This window comes from Notolepis coatsorum (assembly GCF_963971535.1).
Source record: "Notolepis coatsorum genome assembly, chromosome: 13".
Lineage (NCBI taxonomy): Eukaryota > Metazoa > Chordata > Actinopteri > Aulopiformes > Paralepididae > Notolepis > Notolepis coatsorum.
This window is the reverse complement of record NC_140177.1, coordinates 82189210-82208148: the sequence shown is the minus strand read 5'-3', so window position 1 is coordinate 82208148 and position 18939 is coordinate 82189210. Positions and strand designations below refer to the sequence as shown.

The 18939-nt window shown below is 45.5% G+C and overlaps 1 protein-coding gene across 1 annotated transcript in view; it reads right to left on the bottom strand.

Annotated features, from left to right (window-relative positions):
• tnn (tenascin N) overlaps positions 1-18939 on the bottom strand; it is a 136242-nt gene that overhangs the window by 84668 nt on the left and 32635 nt on the right. The window contains exons 2-4 of the mRNA XM_084327725.1: positions 18216-18434; positions 17001-17180; positions 13754-14128 (exon numbers count right to left, since the gene is read on the bottom strand). Coding sequence (XP_084183851.1) covers positions 13754-14128; positions 17001-17180; positions 18216-18432 — 772 coding nt within the window. The 5' untranslated portion in view covers positions 18433-18434. The remainder of the gene's footprint in view (positions 1-13753; positions 14129-17000; positions 17181-18215; positions 18435-18939) is intronic.

Here is an 18939-nt window from a genome sequence, read left to right as displayed (position 1 = left end):
AGTTCGCATTACTAAGATCAAATAGGGAGAGAGATGAGCTTAAGTGACATACATTATATTAAATACCTCAACTCCCCACTATATTATCGTTCTCTCATCTTTTACTCATTTCACACTTCTTCATCCTCTGTTTTCTCTCCTTCTTTCTCTATTTCCTTCTCTCTGTAGGATACCTCGTGGATCTGGTCTAAGAACAACAACCATTTAGACTTTTTTGAAGTTTCTTTAAATTGAAGAGATGAAAATCAGGGGAGCGAATTATTGCTTTTCCGTGGTTGCAGCCTTTGATACAGCACGATTACATTCCTTCAATTACGATGATGGAAAAATACAGCAGGGGGTGGAGGGAATCAGAGAGGGTATACGATGGTGGGGGGGGGTCATACTGTATCAAAATATGAACCCACAGAAACGGACAGACAGCATGTCAGAAGTGTTGAGGAGGTGGGGGGTAAGTGCAAGACTTTCCACGAGCGAGAGGTATTTTATGTGGGTCTATGTGTGTGTGTGTGTGTGTGTGTGTGTGTGTGTGTGTGTGTGTGTGTGTGTGTGTGTGTGTGTGTGTGTGTGTGTGTGTGTGTGTGTGTGTGTGTGTGTGTGTGTGTGTGTGTGTGTGTGTGTGTGTGTGTGTGTGTGTGTGTGTTTCACTGTGGTTCTACTTATAGTGATGGTGGGGGTGGGTGGTGGTGAATTCAAAGAAAGAAAAATACACAGAGAAAGAAAAAAGGCAATATACTTCTTCTGGGAAGAGAATATGTGAAATGGATGCTAAAAGTAACCACATTTCACAAGGAAAGAATGCACATCAGGTTTGGACATTGTACCATATATTGCAAGTCAGGAAGCTCTAGGATTTCCCCCAAAAAATCAGCGGGGGCTTTTCCAGTCAGTGGCAGCTGTTAATACCCCTGGTGTGACCATTTTCACCCCCAGGCACAGCCAGTAACAATTTAGCTTTGTATAGTAGTTCAGAACAGCTGCTGCGGGATGAATAAAATTAACATCTAAAAGGCTGGAAAACACAGGAGGAAAGGGAAACTGGCGTCTGATTAGGAACGAGGCACAAGGTTAATGAGGGAAGCACATTCTGAAGGGGAGGAATTACTGTTTGTGACAGAATTGTGTTTCAAATGGGCCCACTTAATCAAACTGGCTGCATCTGGGGCAAAACCAAGCCAGTCACGATCCAGTGGTCTATGTGTTGTAAAGGCAAAACATGTGTAGAATAAAAGAATGAGGGTTTCTTTTGAAATAATTTAATTATAGCTAGCCCATATTTTGCAGGAAGCTGTTGCCTAAAACTGTTATATGTTGTCAAACCCTGAAATAATCAAGCAAGCAAACCAAGAACAAATGTGTTGGATTCATGAATAGCCTATACAATAAATCTTCAGGTCACACGTTTTTCTTTTTCTTTTTATGGGGACCTCCAAAGAACAATATGGGATTATGGGTATTATTGTTGTATAAATAATATATATACTTGATATAGCCTGCATTGATAAAGTCTTCCATCCCAGAGGAACTACTTGCTAATGCAGGACAGACCCAGGGAGGGGGACCTAGGTGACTAGGATTGCTACCATTGTAGTGCCTAAATATTTCAAGTCATTCCAGAAATGTCAGTACATAGGCACACAGGCTAGTCTCACAAGATCACGTGTCTTGCCTGTAACTTGAACAAAACCCTTTATTATTGTAGCAGTCTGAAAAATATTGTATATTATTCAGGACTGCTGACTGGTGTTTTATATCCCTTTTGTACACAAAGACATTCTAACTAGTTTCATTGATACTCACACGAACAATGACACAAGCGTCCCCTTCATAAGAGCACTGGAATATGGATTATAAATGACAGTACTGGATCATATTCTACAATGCGTCTCCCCTTGTGACTGGCAGGCGGGACCAGCAGGGGGTGGTAGCAGGCAGAGAGTGGCGGAGAGAGTTGGGAGGTGATATATGGAGGAGGCAAGCGGAAGCCGTCCTCTTCGGCAGTGAACTTCGACAACGAGTAGTCGCAGCTAACGGGGGCTCTGGAGAGCCCTGTTGCTTACGTTATGCCAGAGGGCCCCGTGAGATAGCAACGGGTGATAACAAGTACTGGCTAGTGGACACGATATCCTAGCAGTACCAGCGATAGTATATGAATAATTAGTGCAGAGCCAGGCACTAGCAATCGGGTTATGATAGTTACTGTGTGCGGTATAAGTAACATGCGGTTAACCAAGTATCCAAGTCTTTAACCACCGAGTTATAGTAGTTACAGTGTGCGGTATAGAGTGCGCGCACCAGGACGAGCGTGGGCCAACAACCATTCTGCTCCGGCTGACTTCGACCGGACCTGCACCCGGCTGCCTGCATTCAGCCTGCTCCGGCGGACTTCACTCAGACCTGCACCAGGCTGCCTGCGGCTTATGGGAGTTCCTCCCATCCAGCAGGGGTCGTCATCGCTCAGCACACGCTCTCAGCCGGCGCTGCCTCTCTGCCCAGCTCCGCCTGCTAACATCCTCGCCGAGAGCGTTCGACGCCATCTTGCCTCCCGGACAACAGTGGAGTGGCGAGGCGGCCATTTCGGATGAGTACAAATGAGCATTGATGCTCCCGATTCCTTATACAATACACAGTGTGGTGCAGCCTGCGGGCGAAAGTAACATTGCTACTACCATTCCATAGGGGTACCCCGAACAATATATGCCGGCATTAAGATAGGACTTTATTGGTATTTTGTGGGCTCACTCTTTTGTTTCATTCCTTTTCTTTGAGCGTGATAAGGTGTGTGTTTCATAATATTTCCCGTTCAGTGAATCCTTCTATTTTCCTCCCCTATGTTCCCCCTTCCTTCCCCATATTACCGACCTGGAGCAGTATATGTAATCCCTTAGAGAAGGTAGATACTGTGTTCAGCCCAGACGTGGGCAGCACTTAGTCTGGGTACCGTGAGAGCACTTGGTGCCTGGGTGTAATTATATAATTGAGTTATGCCAGTGTAATTATTGTGTGTTGATACCCATGGTGCAATAATCACCAGACGTAGCATTGTTGTAACTAGGCCACGTTACAATAACACTCATCCAGAACGGGAGCACTGTGTGTGTGTCTTTTATTGAGCCTAACCCTAACGCTAACCCTTTGATGCGGGTAATATATCCATTATTAACCCCTTCCTATTCAACCTTCCATTTCCCACTGTAAGGTTTCTGGTGTTACTGAGGGAGGGTACTGCTTGCGGGGGGAACCAAGTTAGTTCTTTACCATCCAGTCATTAGGTGTGGGGGGGCTAAGGAGACAATTGTGGAGGGTGAGGGTGTGTTGGGGAGTACTGATGACTGCCCAAGAGAGAGGGAGGAAGACCAGAGTACCGGACCAGGTTTGTAAATCCTGGGCCTCATACACTCCCACTGCCAGCCTCCAGTTGACGCTCCGGACCCCAAAGACGGAGGTGCAGCTGGCCAGAGTGCTACTGTGTCTCGCTACCTAGTGACCGTGCACCACAGTTCCCACGAAGCAGGGATAATCCACCCTGCTACATTTGGCGTCACGAACAGGATCAACATCCTACTCCACTCCCTTGTAAGTGACGACCAAGAGACCTAAGATGTCGGACAGCGACACCCCGAAGCCGGAGGTCAAAGCCGGGCCGTCCCGGGCGGAGCGACGAGATGACCCGCCGGCCCCTCTCAAAGAGGAAGGAGAGAAAGCCGAGACAGTGCAGACTTTGGCCGCAGAAGTGGAGTTCCTAAAGGGTCAACTCCAAGACCAGGCGGGCGTCCTGGACCACCAGGCCGAACAACTGGAAAGGGCCAGGCGCCAGGAGTCGCTTGCAGCGGCGCAGGCCTTGATCCTACAGCTCCCTCCAGCGCCCCTCCCGGTGGTGTACGTCCAACGAGAGCGGAAGTGCAGCGAATTCGGGGGTCAAAAGGAGAGAGGGGAACTGCCTGTGGAAGACTGATTCCAGGCCATGAGGACCCATCTCCGTGCCAGTCGAGTGCCCGCGGAGGACCAAGCGGAGGTCGTACAGCTTCACCTCAAAGGCGAAGCGAAGCAGATGGTACGCTTCCGGACGGTGGGAACTATCCCAGACACGGAAGGCTTGTTCGCACTCCTCGAAGAAACCTATGGGGACAAGGTCCCGGTCAGCGTTCGACTGGGGGAGTTCTTCGACCGAAGACAGGCCGCCGGCGAGACCGTACGCCAATTTGCCTATGACCTGCAGGAGAGGATCCGTCGCCTACGACGTCGGGCGCCTACGCAGGTTGCCGACGCCGCTGCCCTGCTACAAGAGCAGTTTGTGGTAGGCCTCAGAGACGAGGCCCTGAGGAGAGAAATGCGGAAGTACATGAGAGAGGACGGGACGCGGCCGTTTCCTCAAGTCCTGAAGGCGGCGATCGATTGGTCGGAGGACGAGCTGGTCCTCCCCTCCAACAAGAGCTCCTCCCGGGGTTTAGTACACGCCGCGGCCGCGGAGAGACGAGAGGCCCCACCGAACGTCGACGCGCTACAGGAAGCTATTCAGCAGCTCAAGGCAGGACAGGAACAGCTAGGTGCGCGCCAAGAGCAACTATTCCTGGCCTTCCAACAGGAACGTGATGCGCCCCGGAGAGGTGCCACTGGGCGGCGACGCCGAGACGACGTGACCGCCGCCACACGGGAACCACCCCGCCGAGATGAAGAGGGCAGGCTGATCTGTTACGCCTGCAATCAGCCGGGCCACATCAGCAGGGATTGTCCCCGCTCAGCCCGCGGGCCATGCCTAGCCACTAACCCCGCCCCCGAAGCTCCGGGCCCGACAGGATACCGGCCGGGGGCACGAAGAGCAGTGGACGCCGTCGCAGCCGGAGTCACCGACTCGGCTACAGAGGGCATTGGGATGCAGGACGTGCACGGGGAGTGCCTCACCCTAGACGTTCAGATCGACGGGGTCGAGACCCGCTGCCTCTTCGATACAGGCGCCGAAGTCACAACCATGAACGAGAGTCACTTCAGAAGACACTTCCCGCGGTCGAGGTTGACCCCCTCCAACTGGATCACCCTCATCGCCGCCAACGGGTTGGAGATCCCAGTGGTGGGGTGTCTATATGCCGAAGTGAAGTGCCTAGAGATGACGTTTGTGGGGAAATGCATATTCATCCTAAAGGACGACCCCGCCCGAGTGGCACCAGGAGACGCCGTCCAGGGACTTCTGGGCATGAACGTGCTCGGCGGGGTAGACGGCCTGTTCAGGGGAATCAAGGGGATGCGCCTGGCGAGCCGAAGACGGGTCGACGCTAAGAGCATCGCCATCCGCCGTATAGTCACCGCCATGGCCCAAGAAGCCCGAGAGTGTACCGGAGGGAACGGGTGGGGCGGTAGGGAAGAAGGAGATCAGTCAGGTAGGGGGGGGCCAGGCCGTGGAGGGCCTTGAAGGTGAGGAGCAGTGTTTTAAAGTTTATGCTGTGTTTGATCGGGAGCCAGTGGAGGGAGTGGAGGACATGAGTGATGTGTTCGCGGGACCGGGTGTTAGTGAGGAGGCGGGCAGCTGAATTTTGGACCATTTGCAGTTTATGGAGGGAGCGGGAGGTGATACCAGTGAGGAGGGAGTTGCAGTAGTCCAGGCGGGAGGAGATGAAGGCGTGAATGAGGGATTCAGCAGCGGGGGGGGGAGAGGCAGTGACGGATTTTTGCGATGTTGCGGAGGTGAAAGTAGGATATTTTTACGATGGAGCGGACGTGGGGGTCAAAAGAGAGGGTGGGGTCAAGGAGGACACCAAGGTTTCGGACTAGGGGGGAGGAGGTGATGGTGGAGTCGTTGATGGTGAGTGTGATGGGTCCGGATCTGGTGAGGGTGGTTTTGGTGCCAATGATGAGAAGTTCAGTCTTGTCACTGTTCAGTTTGAGGAAGTTGTGGGTCATCCAAGTTTGGAGTTCGGTGATGCAGGATTCGATGTGACTGAGGGGTGGGCTGTGGGGGGATTGTGTACTGATGTAGATTTGGGTGTCGTCAGTGTAACAGTGGAAGTTGAGGTGGTATTTACGGATGATGTGACCAAGGGGGAGAATGTAGCAGATGAAGAGCAGGGGGCCAAGGACTGAGCCTTGGGGGACCCCCTGTGTGACTGGGGAGGGGGAGGAGGTGTGGCCGGAGAGGGAGATGAATTGGTGTCTGTCTGTGAGGTAGGAGGAGAACCAGCCAAGTGCTCAGGGTTAAGTGTCTTGCTGAAGGACACGTTGACACGCTGCCAGGAGGAGCCGGAATCGAACTGGGAACATTCCGATTACCAGACTACAGCTCTATCTCCTGAGCCACTGTCACCCCTGTACATTTTGTACATGGGGGTTAAGCAGAATGTGTGGCAGAACAAGTGTTGACCTTGAACTTGCAATCTTGGTCAAGTGCTCTGTGAAGGACAGAATCCCAGATATTTATAGGTGTTGACTGCCTCAAGCTCTCTGCCATTAGAGGACAATTTCACCAGTTAGGAAGACATTGTTTCTGCCAAACCACATGACCCTACTCTTGCTGGTGTTAAGGACCAGACCAAGGGCAGAGAAACCCACCTGAATTCCGTGGGAAACTCTCCTGAAGGGTTTTCAGGACAGCATCCGGGGAGGGGCCAACAGAGTATAAAACAGTGTCGTCGGCATAGAAGTGGATAGAGTTCCTAACTGAGTGAGATATATTGCTAGCTAGCTTGATCGCCCCCTTAAACAGTGGATGCATCGAGGCTGCCTTCCAAGCAGAGAGCACCTCCGCTGATTGGAGGGACAGGTTAAAGAGGTACGCATCGATTGCACCGTGTTAAAAAAAGAAAATAATAAAAAAATGTCCAAGCCTTCAGAACTGGCTGGTTTATTGGGATCAAGTTTACTAAGCTCTTCCAAAACCTCATCCTCAGTAACTAGTAACTTCCTGCGGGGAGAAGCCGTAAGGGGGGGTGGGCTAGGAGGGCAGGGGAGGACAAGGAGCTGTTGGGAGGCTGAGTCAAAAAGGTTCCCAGATTTAACAAAATAGAGATTAAAGAGCTCAGCCATACGCTCCTTGTCTGTAACTACAATACCATCAACAACAAGGGATTTAGGCAACTGAGAGCAGAGGGGTTTACTCCCCATGTCTTTCACCATTTTCTCAAAACTCAACCCTAACCCTAACCCTTGGATTAGACCCACAGAGATCAAACTGTTCCTGTAAATAGCCAACCTTGGCTTCACGGGCAGCCTGATTGCATTTATTTTTTATTTGGCTGAATGGCAGCCAGTCCTCCTGAGAGTTTCATTGACGGGCCCTGCACCAGGTGGAGTTCTTGAAGTGGAGTAACTCTACTAAATTGCGATCAAACCAGGGGTTGCATCTGTTTTTATCCTCCGATTTTTAAGGGGAGCATGCTTATTAACTAACTCGCTAAAAAAAGGTCATAAACGAAGGTCCATGCATTTTTCACACTAATTCTATCCCACTTTACAGTACCCGTGAAGGAAAGAGTTTCAGCAGCCGTCTACAGGTGATTAGGACAGGCAGTTTGACTGAGGCACCATTACGGACCCAGTGAAATAAAACAGTGGCTGAATTCAGAATGGCTGTGAAGGAAATGAAGAGCACCTAAGCCTAAATCAGAAAGCCTATAGACTACTTGTTAACAGTGCTAAATCCACCAGCATCTGCACTGCATTGACCTGGCTTTCAGAAATGCAACATAAGAATACCCTCATACAAATATTATTACACTCGCTTGTAATTATTTATCACTGTAACATATCTTTATAGCATCATTGATGTTCTCATTTTTATTATATCTCCATTACTCACACCTCTGAAAGGAAATGTTTGGAAAGTCCTGAATGATAGGGTGTGGAATGTAATGTGTGGGGACTCCCGGCTTAAAAATAGACTATCCTTCTTGAAGCACTAGAGCACTTCAGTTTCAGCATTTCCACCTGCCCTTGATGTTAGTGATGGAGAAATATTGTTAACCATATGCTGCTAATACCAATAAAGGGATAGTTCAGATTTATTTTCCCATGAAGAATACATGCCAATAGTGCACAGCTATTAGCTTACTGAGATCCATGGTTGAAATGCTGGCTGTGTTCCGAGCAAGCCAGGCAGCCACACACAGGCAGCACATGGGGTCGGGAAATAAAATAAAGTTTTAAATCCATGTCACCATACGCAAGCAAACATTTGAAGTTGAACCATCCACAATAGAATGCTGCAGTCCTTGTGTATCTCCAATGCTCGACTCCTCTCTCAGACGGACGCAAAATCTTGGGAACTATTTTGTTTATTGAGGAAGCCAGTGTATTACTATGCACTGGGGCTATCTCGCCAGCAAGATATTGCGTCAGTCTGAGAGAAGAGTGAAACGTTGGAAATACAACTGCAGTATTCTGTTGTGTGATTTTAAAATGTTTGTTTACATGTTGTGGTGTGGGTTTTGCTGCCTGTCTGAACTGAAGCCGTGTGGCTTATTCAGAACATTGTTCGGTCTCAGTAGATGCAGTAGACTTAGACCGTGGGTCTCTCCCCCCTCTCCAATATTTATATTACTGTAGTGTTCCACCGAAAAGTGTGGAAATTGTAGATGATAAAATAGCACTTTTATTGAATGTGGTCTAGCAGAGGTAAATGGCAAGTATTAACCATAGAATGTCTATATCGCTGATTGAGATAAAGTTAAAAATCTGTTGTGTTTTTCATACATAAACTGTTATGGCTGTAATTGTTTTAAATTCCCAAAAATGTTTAACATTGGGTGAATAACCAAAAATGCGAACACGTAAGGGTTAAAGAGCTCCTACTGTCGTATTAATGTCATCGCCCTGGCAGTTAAGATTGACAATCCATCACCTGGTATTGAAATGGAAACAGGCCACATTCAATAAAGACAGCCTCCTCTGCTTCTGCTTTAGTTCATGATCCCTTTCTGCTTCTTATTACTGATATTATTGCTAACACCCAAAATCAACACAAAGTACCCTTTCCTCACCTCCCCTCTCCCTCTGACCGGGTGCCACTATTGTTATTGGAAGCCTTTCAACAGCTCCCACACACGTAGCCTTACTTAGCTGTGAATCCCTCCCACACCTCTGCATATCCCCTGTTTCCACAGCACACTGCACAGCTAGGAAACAGGGCCTCTGTGAGTTTATATGACAGCTGAACTGCTACTGTGCTTCTCAGAGAGTGGTTTGGTGACCCCCTCAAGGAATCATAAAGATGGGGGGAGGGGGGGGGGGGGGGTCGTGAAATGATTTACCAGAGGAACTGTGGCAGAATCTGTACAAGTACAAATACAAATACACAGGAATCCCTTTGTTCTCTCATTGTGTGAGAAGAGGGAATAAGCAAAAGGTTGCCCGTTTGAATCCCTATAGACAGGCAGGGAAATCCATGGGAGGAGGAAGTGACCTTTTCTGCCCTACTGTACTGCTGGAGTGCCCCTGTGCAAGGCAGGGAACCCCCAGCTTCTCTAGTGGTACTAGCCCCCATTGGTGTGAATGAGCACGAGTGTGAGGCATTGCTGAAAAAGCCATTTTGGTAATTCTACCACTGGGTGTTGTTTGTTCCAACAACCACCAGCGATTTGCAATTGAAACAGCTGTCCTATCGTGATTAGCATACATATAGCTGGTTAAGGACTGCTGTTAGTTCTGTCCGTGAAGCATTTGCAATTGAAAAGTCAGTACAGTACAGTGCTCTGAGGCACTGGCATCAAGATGTGCGTTTCTATTTTTTATGTATTTATGGGCATCGGTCCGATGAGCAAAATTGAGCAGATACTATATACGGTATTTGCAAACCTATTTTGGCTGATGATAGGGATTGTTTTTATTTATCGATCCAATGAGGACTGGGCAGATGGATTATTTCGCTGTCTAGCCTGCACAGGGTTTTGTTTGGGTACTAGCACATGCACAACAGCATTGAAATAGACAGAAACAGAAATATCAGCATTTTTGTGTCTCATCACTTTCAGTAGGCCTATGTACAAAATTGTATTACCTTAACTTATTTTTTCTATACACAGAGTCACAGACCACAATGGCCATAACAGAAAATGTATAATCAGTCAAAATTTTCATATCAGTTCATCCTATCAGTAACAGCAGCCAGACGGCACAATAAGATTATCATGTGATGGTCCAGGAGGCCCTATAAGCTGGACGGAGCCCCAAAACTCTTCAGGAATCAAAAATAAATGGATGCCTAATGCATTTTTTAAGTCTAAAATGGACCCTGAATGGGTTGCGTTGGTGCTGGTGCATGTTGTCAGCTTTGTCAACTTTGAAACGAAAACACATCCGAGTTAAAAAAGGTCTCCAGCATCACCGGCCTGCGGTTTATCACCGCTGTTACATTATTGTCAAGGGGCCCAGAATTCCTTGTAATGACCCTGGGAGTCACCCTGGTAATTTTACCTACAAAGGCTACACAGCTTGGGGTGGTTGCGCTGGGCCGGCCCAGTGGTAAGCACTGTTGCCTTGTAGCAAGAAAGACCTTGGTTTTTCTGTGTGGAGTTTGCATGCGTTTCTCCGGTTGGGTTACTCTGGGTTCCTCCCATACCATAAAATACATGCACTCTAGGTACATACTCCCATAGATATCTATAGAACACTAGATAGCTTAAGGCGGAGTCACCAGCGTCACTGAACCGCCGCCATCTTGCTCCAGTTAGCCTTGAGTGAGAGTGAGTGAGCTGCACAGACAAAAATACTCATAACTCGCTGAAATATTGACGGATTTACAAACGGGTTGGTTTGCTATAAACATCAAATATGTAGTTATGATACTGCATACTTATAAAAAAAGATTTTTTAAAGATGTTTTTTTTTTTACAAACCACTTGAATCATAGCCACGTTAATAATGCTTGTAATAAACCAAACCGTTTGTAAATCCGTCAATATTTCAGCGAGTTATGAGTATTTTTGTCTGTGCAGCTCACTCACTCTCACTCAAGGCTAACTGGAGCAAGATGGCGGCGGTTCAGTGACGTCGCTCTCCATTGGCCGGCAGCGTGGGCAAGCTATCTAGTGTTCTATATATATCTATGCATACTCCTGCCATTGCCCTTGCCATTGGCATTATAAATGGAGTTGTAATGCCAGACTATGCCTGCCTAATGCTCCTAAATAGTTATGATGTGTTAAACCCATCGACAAATTGTTAAATGTACTTGGCAAATAAAGACATTCAAATTTGGAAATGACTGTTGTTTCATGCATGGGCAAAGGGCATGTGACACAGAAAGTTATACTGGTCAAGACAACCAGCAGCCAAATGAACCCTTTACTATCATAATGCATTAGCTGCTGAGTTGCATGCACTCACGCATGTAACAATGCTCATTTACAAGGAACGCATGAGAGATACTCTGGATTCCAGTTCACTGGGCCTCGATGACTGACAGAGAATCAGGAGGCCCAGGCAAGAAGGAAAATGATGTCACCCATTCACCATCAACACACATATATCAAGGGGCCCTGTGTCATTTATTTTAAAAGGACCCTGTAAACAGCCCCGCCTGTAGCTTGTAGAGTCCTATTGGTATACCCTTTCAACACAAATAATAAACATAATATGGGACCTGAGAGTATTGATGACAAGGAGCCTATTGGGCCTTGCTCTGCCATCACATAGCTTTCATGCATCTACAAGGTGCTAAAATTATCGGTGCTGTTACCTGAAAACCTACTGTAGTAACTCCCATTGTCGTACCTTTGTCTTTACTTGAATTAAAACCTTGCTTGGTATATGGAGATACAGGCCTGGATTGACATGGCACTTCACCTCAGGGGTGATTGTTTATAAACCATTTATATTAACCCCAACTTTAACCTTACTGGAGACCTCATGCCTAACTCCTAACTACAACTAGAGATACATCAAAACTAGGGATGTCCGATATGATCGGCCTACTGATATTATCGGCCGATATTGGCATTCAAATGTAATATCGGAAATGATCGGTATCGGTTTTCAAAAAATTATAATAATAATTTTTATTCTTAATTCTTTTTTTACATTTATTTAACCTTTATTTACCCAGGCAAGCAAGTAAGAACAAATTCTTATTTAATTTATTGTGAAAAGTATGCATAATGTTTTTGGGGGGGGAAACCCTGCATATATCGGAATCGGTTGATATCGGTATAGAAAATTAACTCATTCAACGCCAGTCACGAGTATAGTCGGGTTAACTAGCCAACCGTTCAGCGCCAATCACGAGTATAGTCGGGTTTTAATCGTTATTTCTATTATTAGCTATATCCATTCATTTTCATCCATCCAGCCTGATGTTATCGTTGGGTCTGAGCATGGTCTCGCAAAAGGGCAAATACCGCCGCTTGTAAATGTAAATGCTTACGCCTTCCAGCAGGTATTGCACTCTATTAGAATTTGTGTAGTTTCTTTTCAGGGCCGATCTGAGCCGTGCGGGCGGGGTTTAAATACTCAGACGAGGCAGGCCTTTACAACGATGGCATGGTACACTAACCCCGCCCGCCCGTTCATGTGTAACGCTCTGTAATGTGGGACGGACCTCCACGAGCAGTATTTGGAATGGCGATCAGATAATTGGATTATTTCTTTTGCATTACATCAGATACCAGGTAAGGACTCTATATATAAAATCTTGCGTTGATCTGATATTTCTTTCTACCCCGATCGCGGCTGTCTGTGTGTGTGTGTGTGGCTGTGTGCCGTTGAGTGGGAGGAGGTGGCGGGGGGGGGGAGCGCCGCGCTCCAGGGCCCTTTTCATTCTTGCATGAGGAAGGATAATAACGATAATCTAGCGTTGATTTCAGGATGATTAGATAATCAGGCGATTATAAAAAATTACAACGTGTTTAGTGTATTCCACTAAAGGGCTATTATCGCGTCTTTTCCTGGGATTACTAAGATTATTAAGAATCACCAAAACTATAGTGGATGTTGACTGGAAGCAACTCACTGACAATCGACAGGTGTATTAGACCCATAGCTATAATCAACTAAACTGAATATAAGATATATTTTAAGCACTCGCAAGTGAACAAAGCACCCCGTTGACTTACAGCGCTGGCGCAATAGCGCCCTCTGACGCCCCCCGACCCCGTGGTGCAGAATGAATTAAGAGTTGGACAATATCGGTATATCGGATATCGGTAAAAAAAAGCCAATATCGAACATCCCTAATCAAAACCATGCCACCGGGGGGCAGAATGGCCTGATAACAGGGTCCAGTGGAGCCATGCACAGTATCATGCCAAGTCAACTCAATTCGGCTTTGAATCCACCAGGGAGATGGTATTGAGCATAGATATATATAGAACACTAGATAGCTTGCCCGCGCTGCCGGCCAATGGAGAGCGACGTCACTGAACCGCCGCCATCTTGCTCCAGTTAGCCTTGAGTGAGAGTGAGTGAGCTGCACAGACAAAAATACTCATAACTCGCTGAAATATTGACGGATTTACAAACGGTTTTGTTTATTACAAGCATTATTAACGTGGCTATGATTCAAGCGGTTTGTAAAAAAAATAATCTTTAAAACTTTTTTTTTATTATAAGTATGCAGTATCATAACTACATCTTTGATGTTTATAGCAAACCAACCCGTTTGTAAATCCGTCAATATTTCAGCGAGTTATGAGTATTTTTGTCTGTGCAGCTCACTCACTCTCACTCAAGGCTAACTGGAGCAAGATGGCGGCAGTTCAGTGACGCTGGTGACTCCGCCTTAAGCTATCTAGTGTTCTATAGATATCTATGGTATTGAGTGAGAGATGCTTACCCATGGAACAATCATCCCCAAAGAATCCTTCATCACAGATGCAGTGCCCGTCGACGCACTGCCCCTTCCCGATGCAGTCATTGGGGCACCGTTGGACACCGCAGTCCTCGCCGGTGAAGTGAGGGAAACACACGCATTTCCCGTCGACGCAGTGTCCCTTGTCGTGACAGTTGTCTGGACACAGGAGCTGGCTGCAGTCGTCTCCCCCGTAGCCCTGTTGACAAACACACTTCCCGTCCACACAGCGGCCGTTGTCGTTGCACTCGTCGGGACAGGAGGACACGGAGCAGTCTGGACCCTCCCATCCTGGGTCACACGTGCAGCTGCAGGCGCCCTGGTCGTAGGTTCCGTGGCCGCTACAGCTTGTATCCACACCTGGAAGTACAGTGACATAAGGGAGCTAGTGAGTGAGGAGGATAGGTGGCATAATATTTTGGTTCAGTACTTTATTGTCCCAGATGTGAAATCTGGCCCTGCATTCAGGAAAGCAAATAAAAACCACACAAGTACAAAAACAGAGTAAACCAGGGGGTATCGACATCCAAAGGGCCCTAAAGGGGCTCATACAGAAAGGGGCTGAATTAAATTACTTTAACAAGGGGACCATAGTGTAAAGGTTTGTCCCTGGGGTCTGGAAATAGGTATTGTCTTGATTTAAGTATGATACGACAGGTGGCATATATATATAGAGAGAGTTGAAGTGGTTACATCTGGCGTTAACACCTCAGATTACATGAGATTGGATGAGATTATATAACATTAAGTAAAATTTTCCCAAAAGAGGAAATTATTATCAAATCTGTTGTTCACACCTAGGAGGGAGTGAGATTTTCCTATCCGATTTCTCCACGTTAAAGTGACCTCCAACTCTTCCGTTCCCACAGCTTCCTCACGCATTAAAACCCGTAACACAACCTTAAAATAACTGAACGCCATTAATTGCATTACCCTTTTGACCCTGTCTCCCATAGCTTCGACGTCCAGCCATGGAGGCTGGTGCACGTTAACTCTGACATGCAAATTTTTTTATGACTAGACATGCCCTGAATGTCTCATTTGTCTCATTTTGGACTAAACCAAGTTTTACAAACAATGCCGTGATGAACGGTCTTTCCCAGAAGCACAGTAACTATGAAGTACACAGGTCGAGCTACATCATCATCGCTAATCATGACCCCAGGCCATCAGGCTGCTAAACGAACAATAATCGCTAAACGAACAATAATCACTATGCAACAACCATCAAATGCACACAGCACACACACCCACACGCACACACACACTCACTCAAACAAACAACACACTGCAGCACCCACTCTCCACACTTTAGATCACACAAACACACTTACACTTTATATTTATTGATAAAGGATTTGCACTACAACTCGTACACCTACTGTGAATTGTACCTAAACTGCACCTCGTCCATTTATGCCTTGCACTATATAGTATTGTATATTAGTACACTGCACAGTATTGTATATTGTATGGTAACTACGTCTACGAACATTGTACATATGTCTAAACTGAACACTGTGACCTCTTTTTTTTCTTCTAATTTTTACTATGTTTTTATTTCATACTTATCTTGTCATGCACAGTCTCTGGAGCGCAACAGTAAGAAGCATTTTGTACAAAAGTATTCTGTACTTCTGTATGACAACTATTAAAGAAACTTGAACTTGAACTTGAAACTTGAATCATGCTCGTGTTAGTTAGGATAGAGGTTGTCTGAAAGAGTCGTCTGCCAAAAAAGATCACATCAGACATCAGAGAACACATTTATTCACAGCCATTCAATGTTATTGAAGACTCCTGTGACCGATTAAACTTGAAGACATGGTTAAGTTTCAAACAGTGTTAATTATGTTTAGGGCAAGAAATAAGATACTGCCAGAAAAGTTACAAAATCGTTTTCATTTAGAAAGTGAGTTTAGTAGGAGGAAATTAAAATGTAAACATCAGTTTGCACGTACCACACTTACACAGATGTGTCCTTCAGTTATTGGTTGTGGAATTCTCTCCATAGCGAACTTTTAAGGGATGTCATGTAATAGTGTCAATTCAAAAAGAATTATAAAAAATATATATTTAGTCAGTATGAAATTCAAATGTGAATCTGAATAGTGAGATCTTTTCTTTTCTTCTTTATTATTATTTGTATTTGTTTCTAGTTTAACCCTTTCACTGCCACACAACAGAAGGTTAACCCTTTACTATCACACAACCGATGGTCGTCTGAATCTGAATCTGAATCTGAATCTGGAAAGTAATTTCCCCAGCCATTTATCCATGCATTTCTTAGTGACTGCAGCTGTAGGCTATATTACAATAGCAGCTGTAGACTATTATTATAATAGCAGCTGTAGGCCTATACTATATTACAATAGCTACATTGTAAAACATCATCATATCTCCAGGTTTATTGCAGGAACCCTGGATATACTGACCTCTACCTCTGTCTAATAATAATAATAATAATAATAATAATAATAATAATAATAATAATAATAATAATAATAATAATAATAATAATAATAATAATAATAATAATAATAATAATAATAATAATAATAATAATAATAATAATAATAATAATAATAATAATAATAATAATAATAATAATAATAATAATAATAATAATAATTAATTACATTTATATAGCGCACTCAAACACTCAAAGCGCTCCCCACAATGTATGGTGGAAATGTCCTCCTTCACCACCACTGGTACAGTAGCACCCAACCTTGGGCCACGCAGAGTCAATGGCTGCCATACACTGGCACCAGGCACACATCACATATCACACATCACACTACACAATGGCTGAACGGCTCAGGAGACAGGGATTGATACCAGCCAATTAAGGGGGAGGGATGATTAGGTGGCCTTGATGTCAGAGACCTGATTGGGAATTTGGCCAGGACCGTCGGGGAACCCCATACTCTTTACGATATAGGCATCCTGGTTTCTTTAACGACAGAGATTCAGTCCGGACCTCGGTTTAGTGTCTCATCCGAAGGACGGCACTCCGTAACAGGGGCATTGTTACTGACTAGTCCTGAGAACAGAGTGCCCCCTGCTGGACAACAACACCACTTTCCGACAATGGCCTCGACCGGGGGCTCGAACCGGTGATCTTCCGATCATGAGTCCGGAGCTCTACCCATGTAGCCACGCTGCCGGACAGTGCCGGACTGTCTACTTGATATAGCAGCACTATAACAGCTATATGGTAAGAACATACCCCCAGTTTGAGTGCAGCATCCCTGGGCACACTGGGTCTTCAGGTAGTTGACCTCCTCCTCCAGCCCGTTGACCCTGTAGACCAGCGACTGGAAGCTCTCTGACTCGCCACAGTCACAGCTGGGTGTCTGCAGCCTGATGTTGTGCTTGAAGACAATGTTGTTCTCTCCGTCTACGGTGGCTGTGAACGGAAATCAGAATGACAAAGAGGGTTCAGAATCAGAATAGAAATCTTAGTTTAGTGACTGAGTAACGTGATATCAATTACTCAAAGCTGCAATAACCATATTCTGACAGTATATTTTCCACATTTTCCAAAACTTTTTATTTCCACCTACCCATCAGAATGTCTCGTCCATGTCATGGTGTCCTATTCAAACAACCCACTCTACCAGCGGTCAGTCTGTTGTTATTCCATCATTTATTTTCTTTGTTAACAAAACCCTGTCTGCGAATCTCTTCATTGTGTTATTTTGTGCATATTGTACTGTCTGAACAGTATTTGTTTGTGTTTGTAGGTGAAATATTTACCTACAGTACATTGTTTAACAAACGGCACATGTTCAATAGAAAGTTGCATGTATTGTAGCTGAAATCAGCAAATAGTTTAGTTACAAGAAGATTTGTAAGAAGATTGTTTTGGGGAAATGTAGTGTGTTTACAGTGGTGACTTGCCCCCTAATGGTGAGAAAATCATTATTGCAGCTTTAAAAGAAAACTGACAAATGGGTTTTAAAGCTGCTATGTGTGAAATGTTTCACATGGATGTATTATTATCAAATAAATAGCTATTATTGAAAATGGGTGCCCTGCTTGATTGCAATATTGTAAACTGGGTGTTTCTTAGACTCTGTCCTCTCCTTCAAAGAGGATGTTGCCATTGTTACAACTCTCAGTATGCACCTGTTTATAGCCAACCAAAGTGAGGACGCAGGAAAGTAGAGAAGACAAGGTATGCTAATGAGGTCATGCTGATTGAATAATGTAAAGCAATGCAGCAGATTTCCCACAACATCAGACCAGACACAAGACGACACACAATTTTAGTCCACTGTGATGCTCACATTTCTTAAAATACCAAGCTATCAATATTTATTTGACAATGTCCTTTAAATTCTACAAGTAGCGGCTCATATTGAGTACAACAAATTATCAATGTTGCACACTCAATAAAGAAAGACAAACGTTCAACTTGGGCAAAGTAACACAAAACAACCTTCTGTCGTCTGAAGGGCAGATGTCTGGTCGTCGGATGGTAGGCTCTCCACCTTACAGCCGGAGCCCCCAGGGAGGTCTATTTTATACACGTGACTGAAGGTGACTGCCGCCTCTGCGGGGGACACTGGTGGATGGTTCTCAGCAGAGATGAGGCTGGAGACGGTGCACAGCAGGGCCAGAAGGGACAGGGCCCTCCGGTGGAGTCTAGTGACCATGGCTGGTCGGGAGAGAGAAGAGAGTATTGTGCATTAAGGACGATGTATGGTACAGTATATTTAACATGGAGATCTTGGAACACACATTACAGTCTCTCTCAGTCTCTGAATCATCGGAGATTATGACATTTATCCCAAGGGAATGCCTGGGTGTAGCCTGCGACCTGGGTAAATATTGTGTACACTCTCTGTGTACTGCTGCCACTACACTGTTGTTGCCAGAACTCTGAGAGGATGTGTTTGGAAGAGCCTGCAGAACTACTGCAGGACAGACAAGGAGTCAGACGACTATAATGACTACTTCTACGATAGTATCGAGAGATTAATATGTCGTAAAAGTCAAATTTGAGAAGAGCAGAGTGTTTTCCCATCTTCTCCTTGCCATTATGTTTGAATGTAATAAGAGATCAAAGGCCAAGACATGGTCCTCAAATGTAGTGTCTGGGGTCATAGAGAGAAATAATATATAACAAAGGGAAAATAATATACTGTAGGGAATTAAATTGA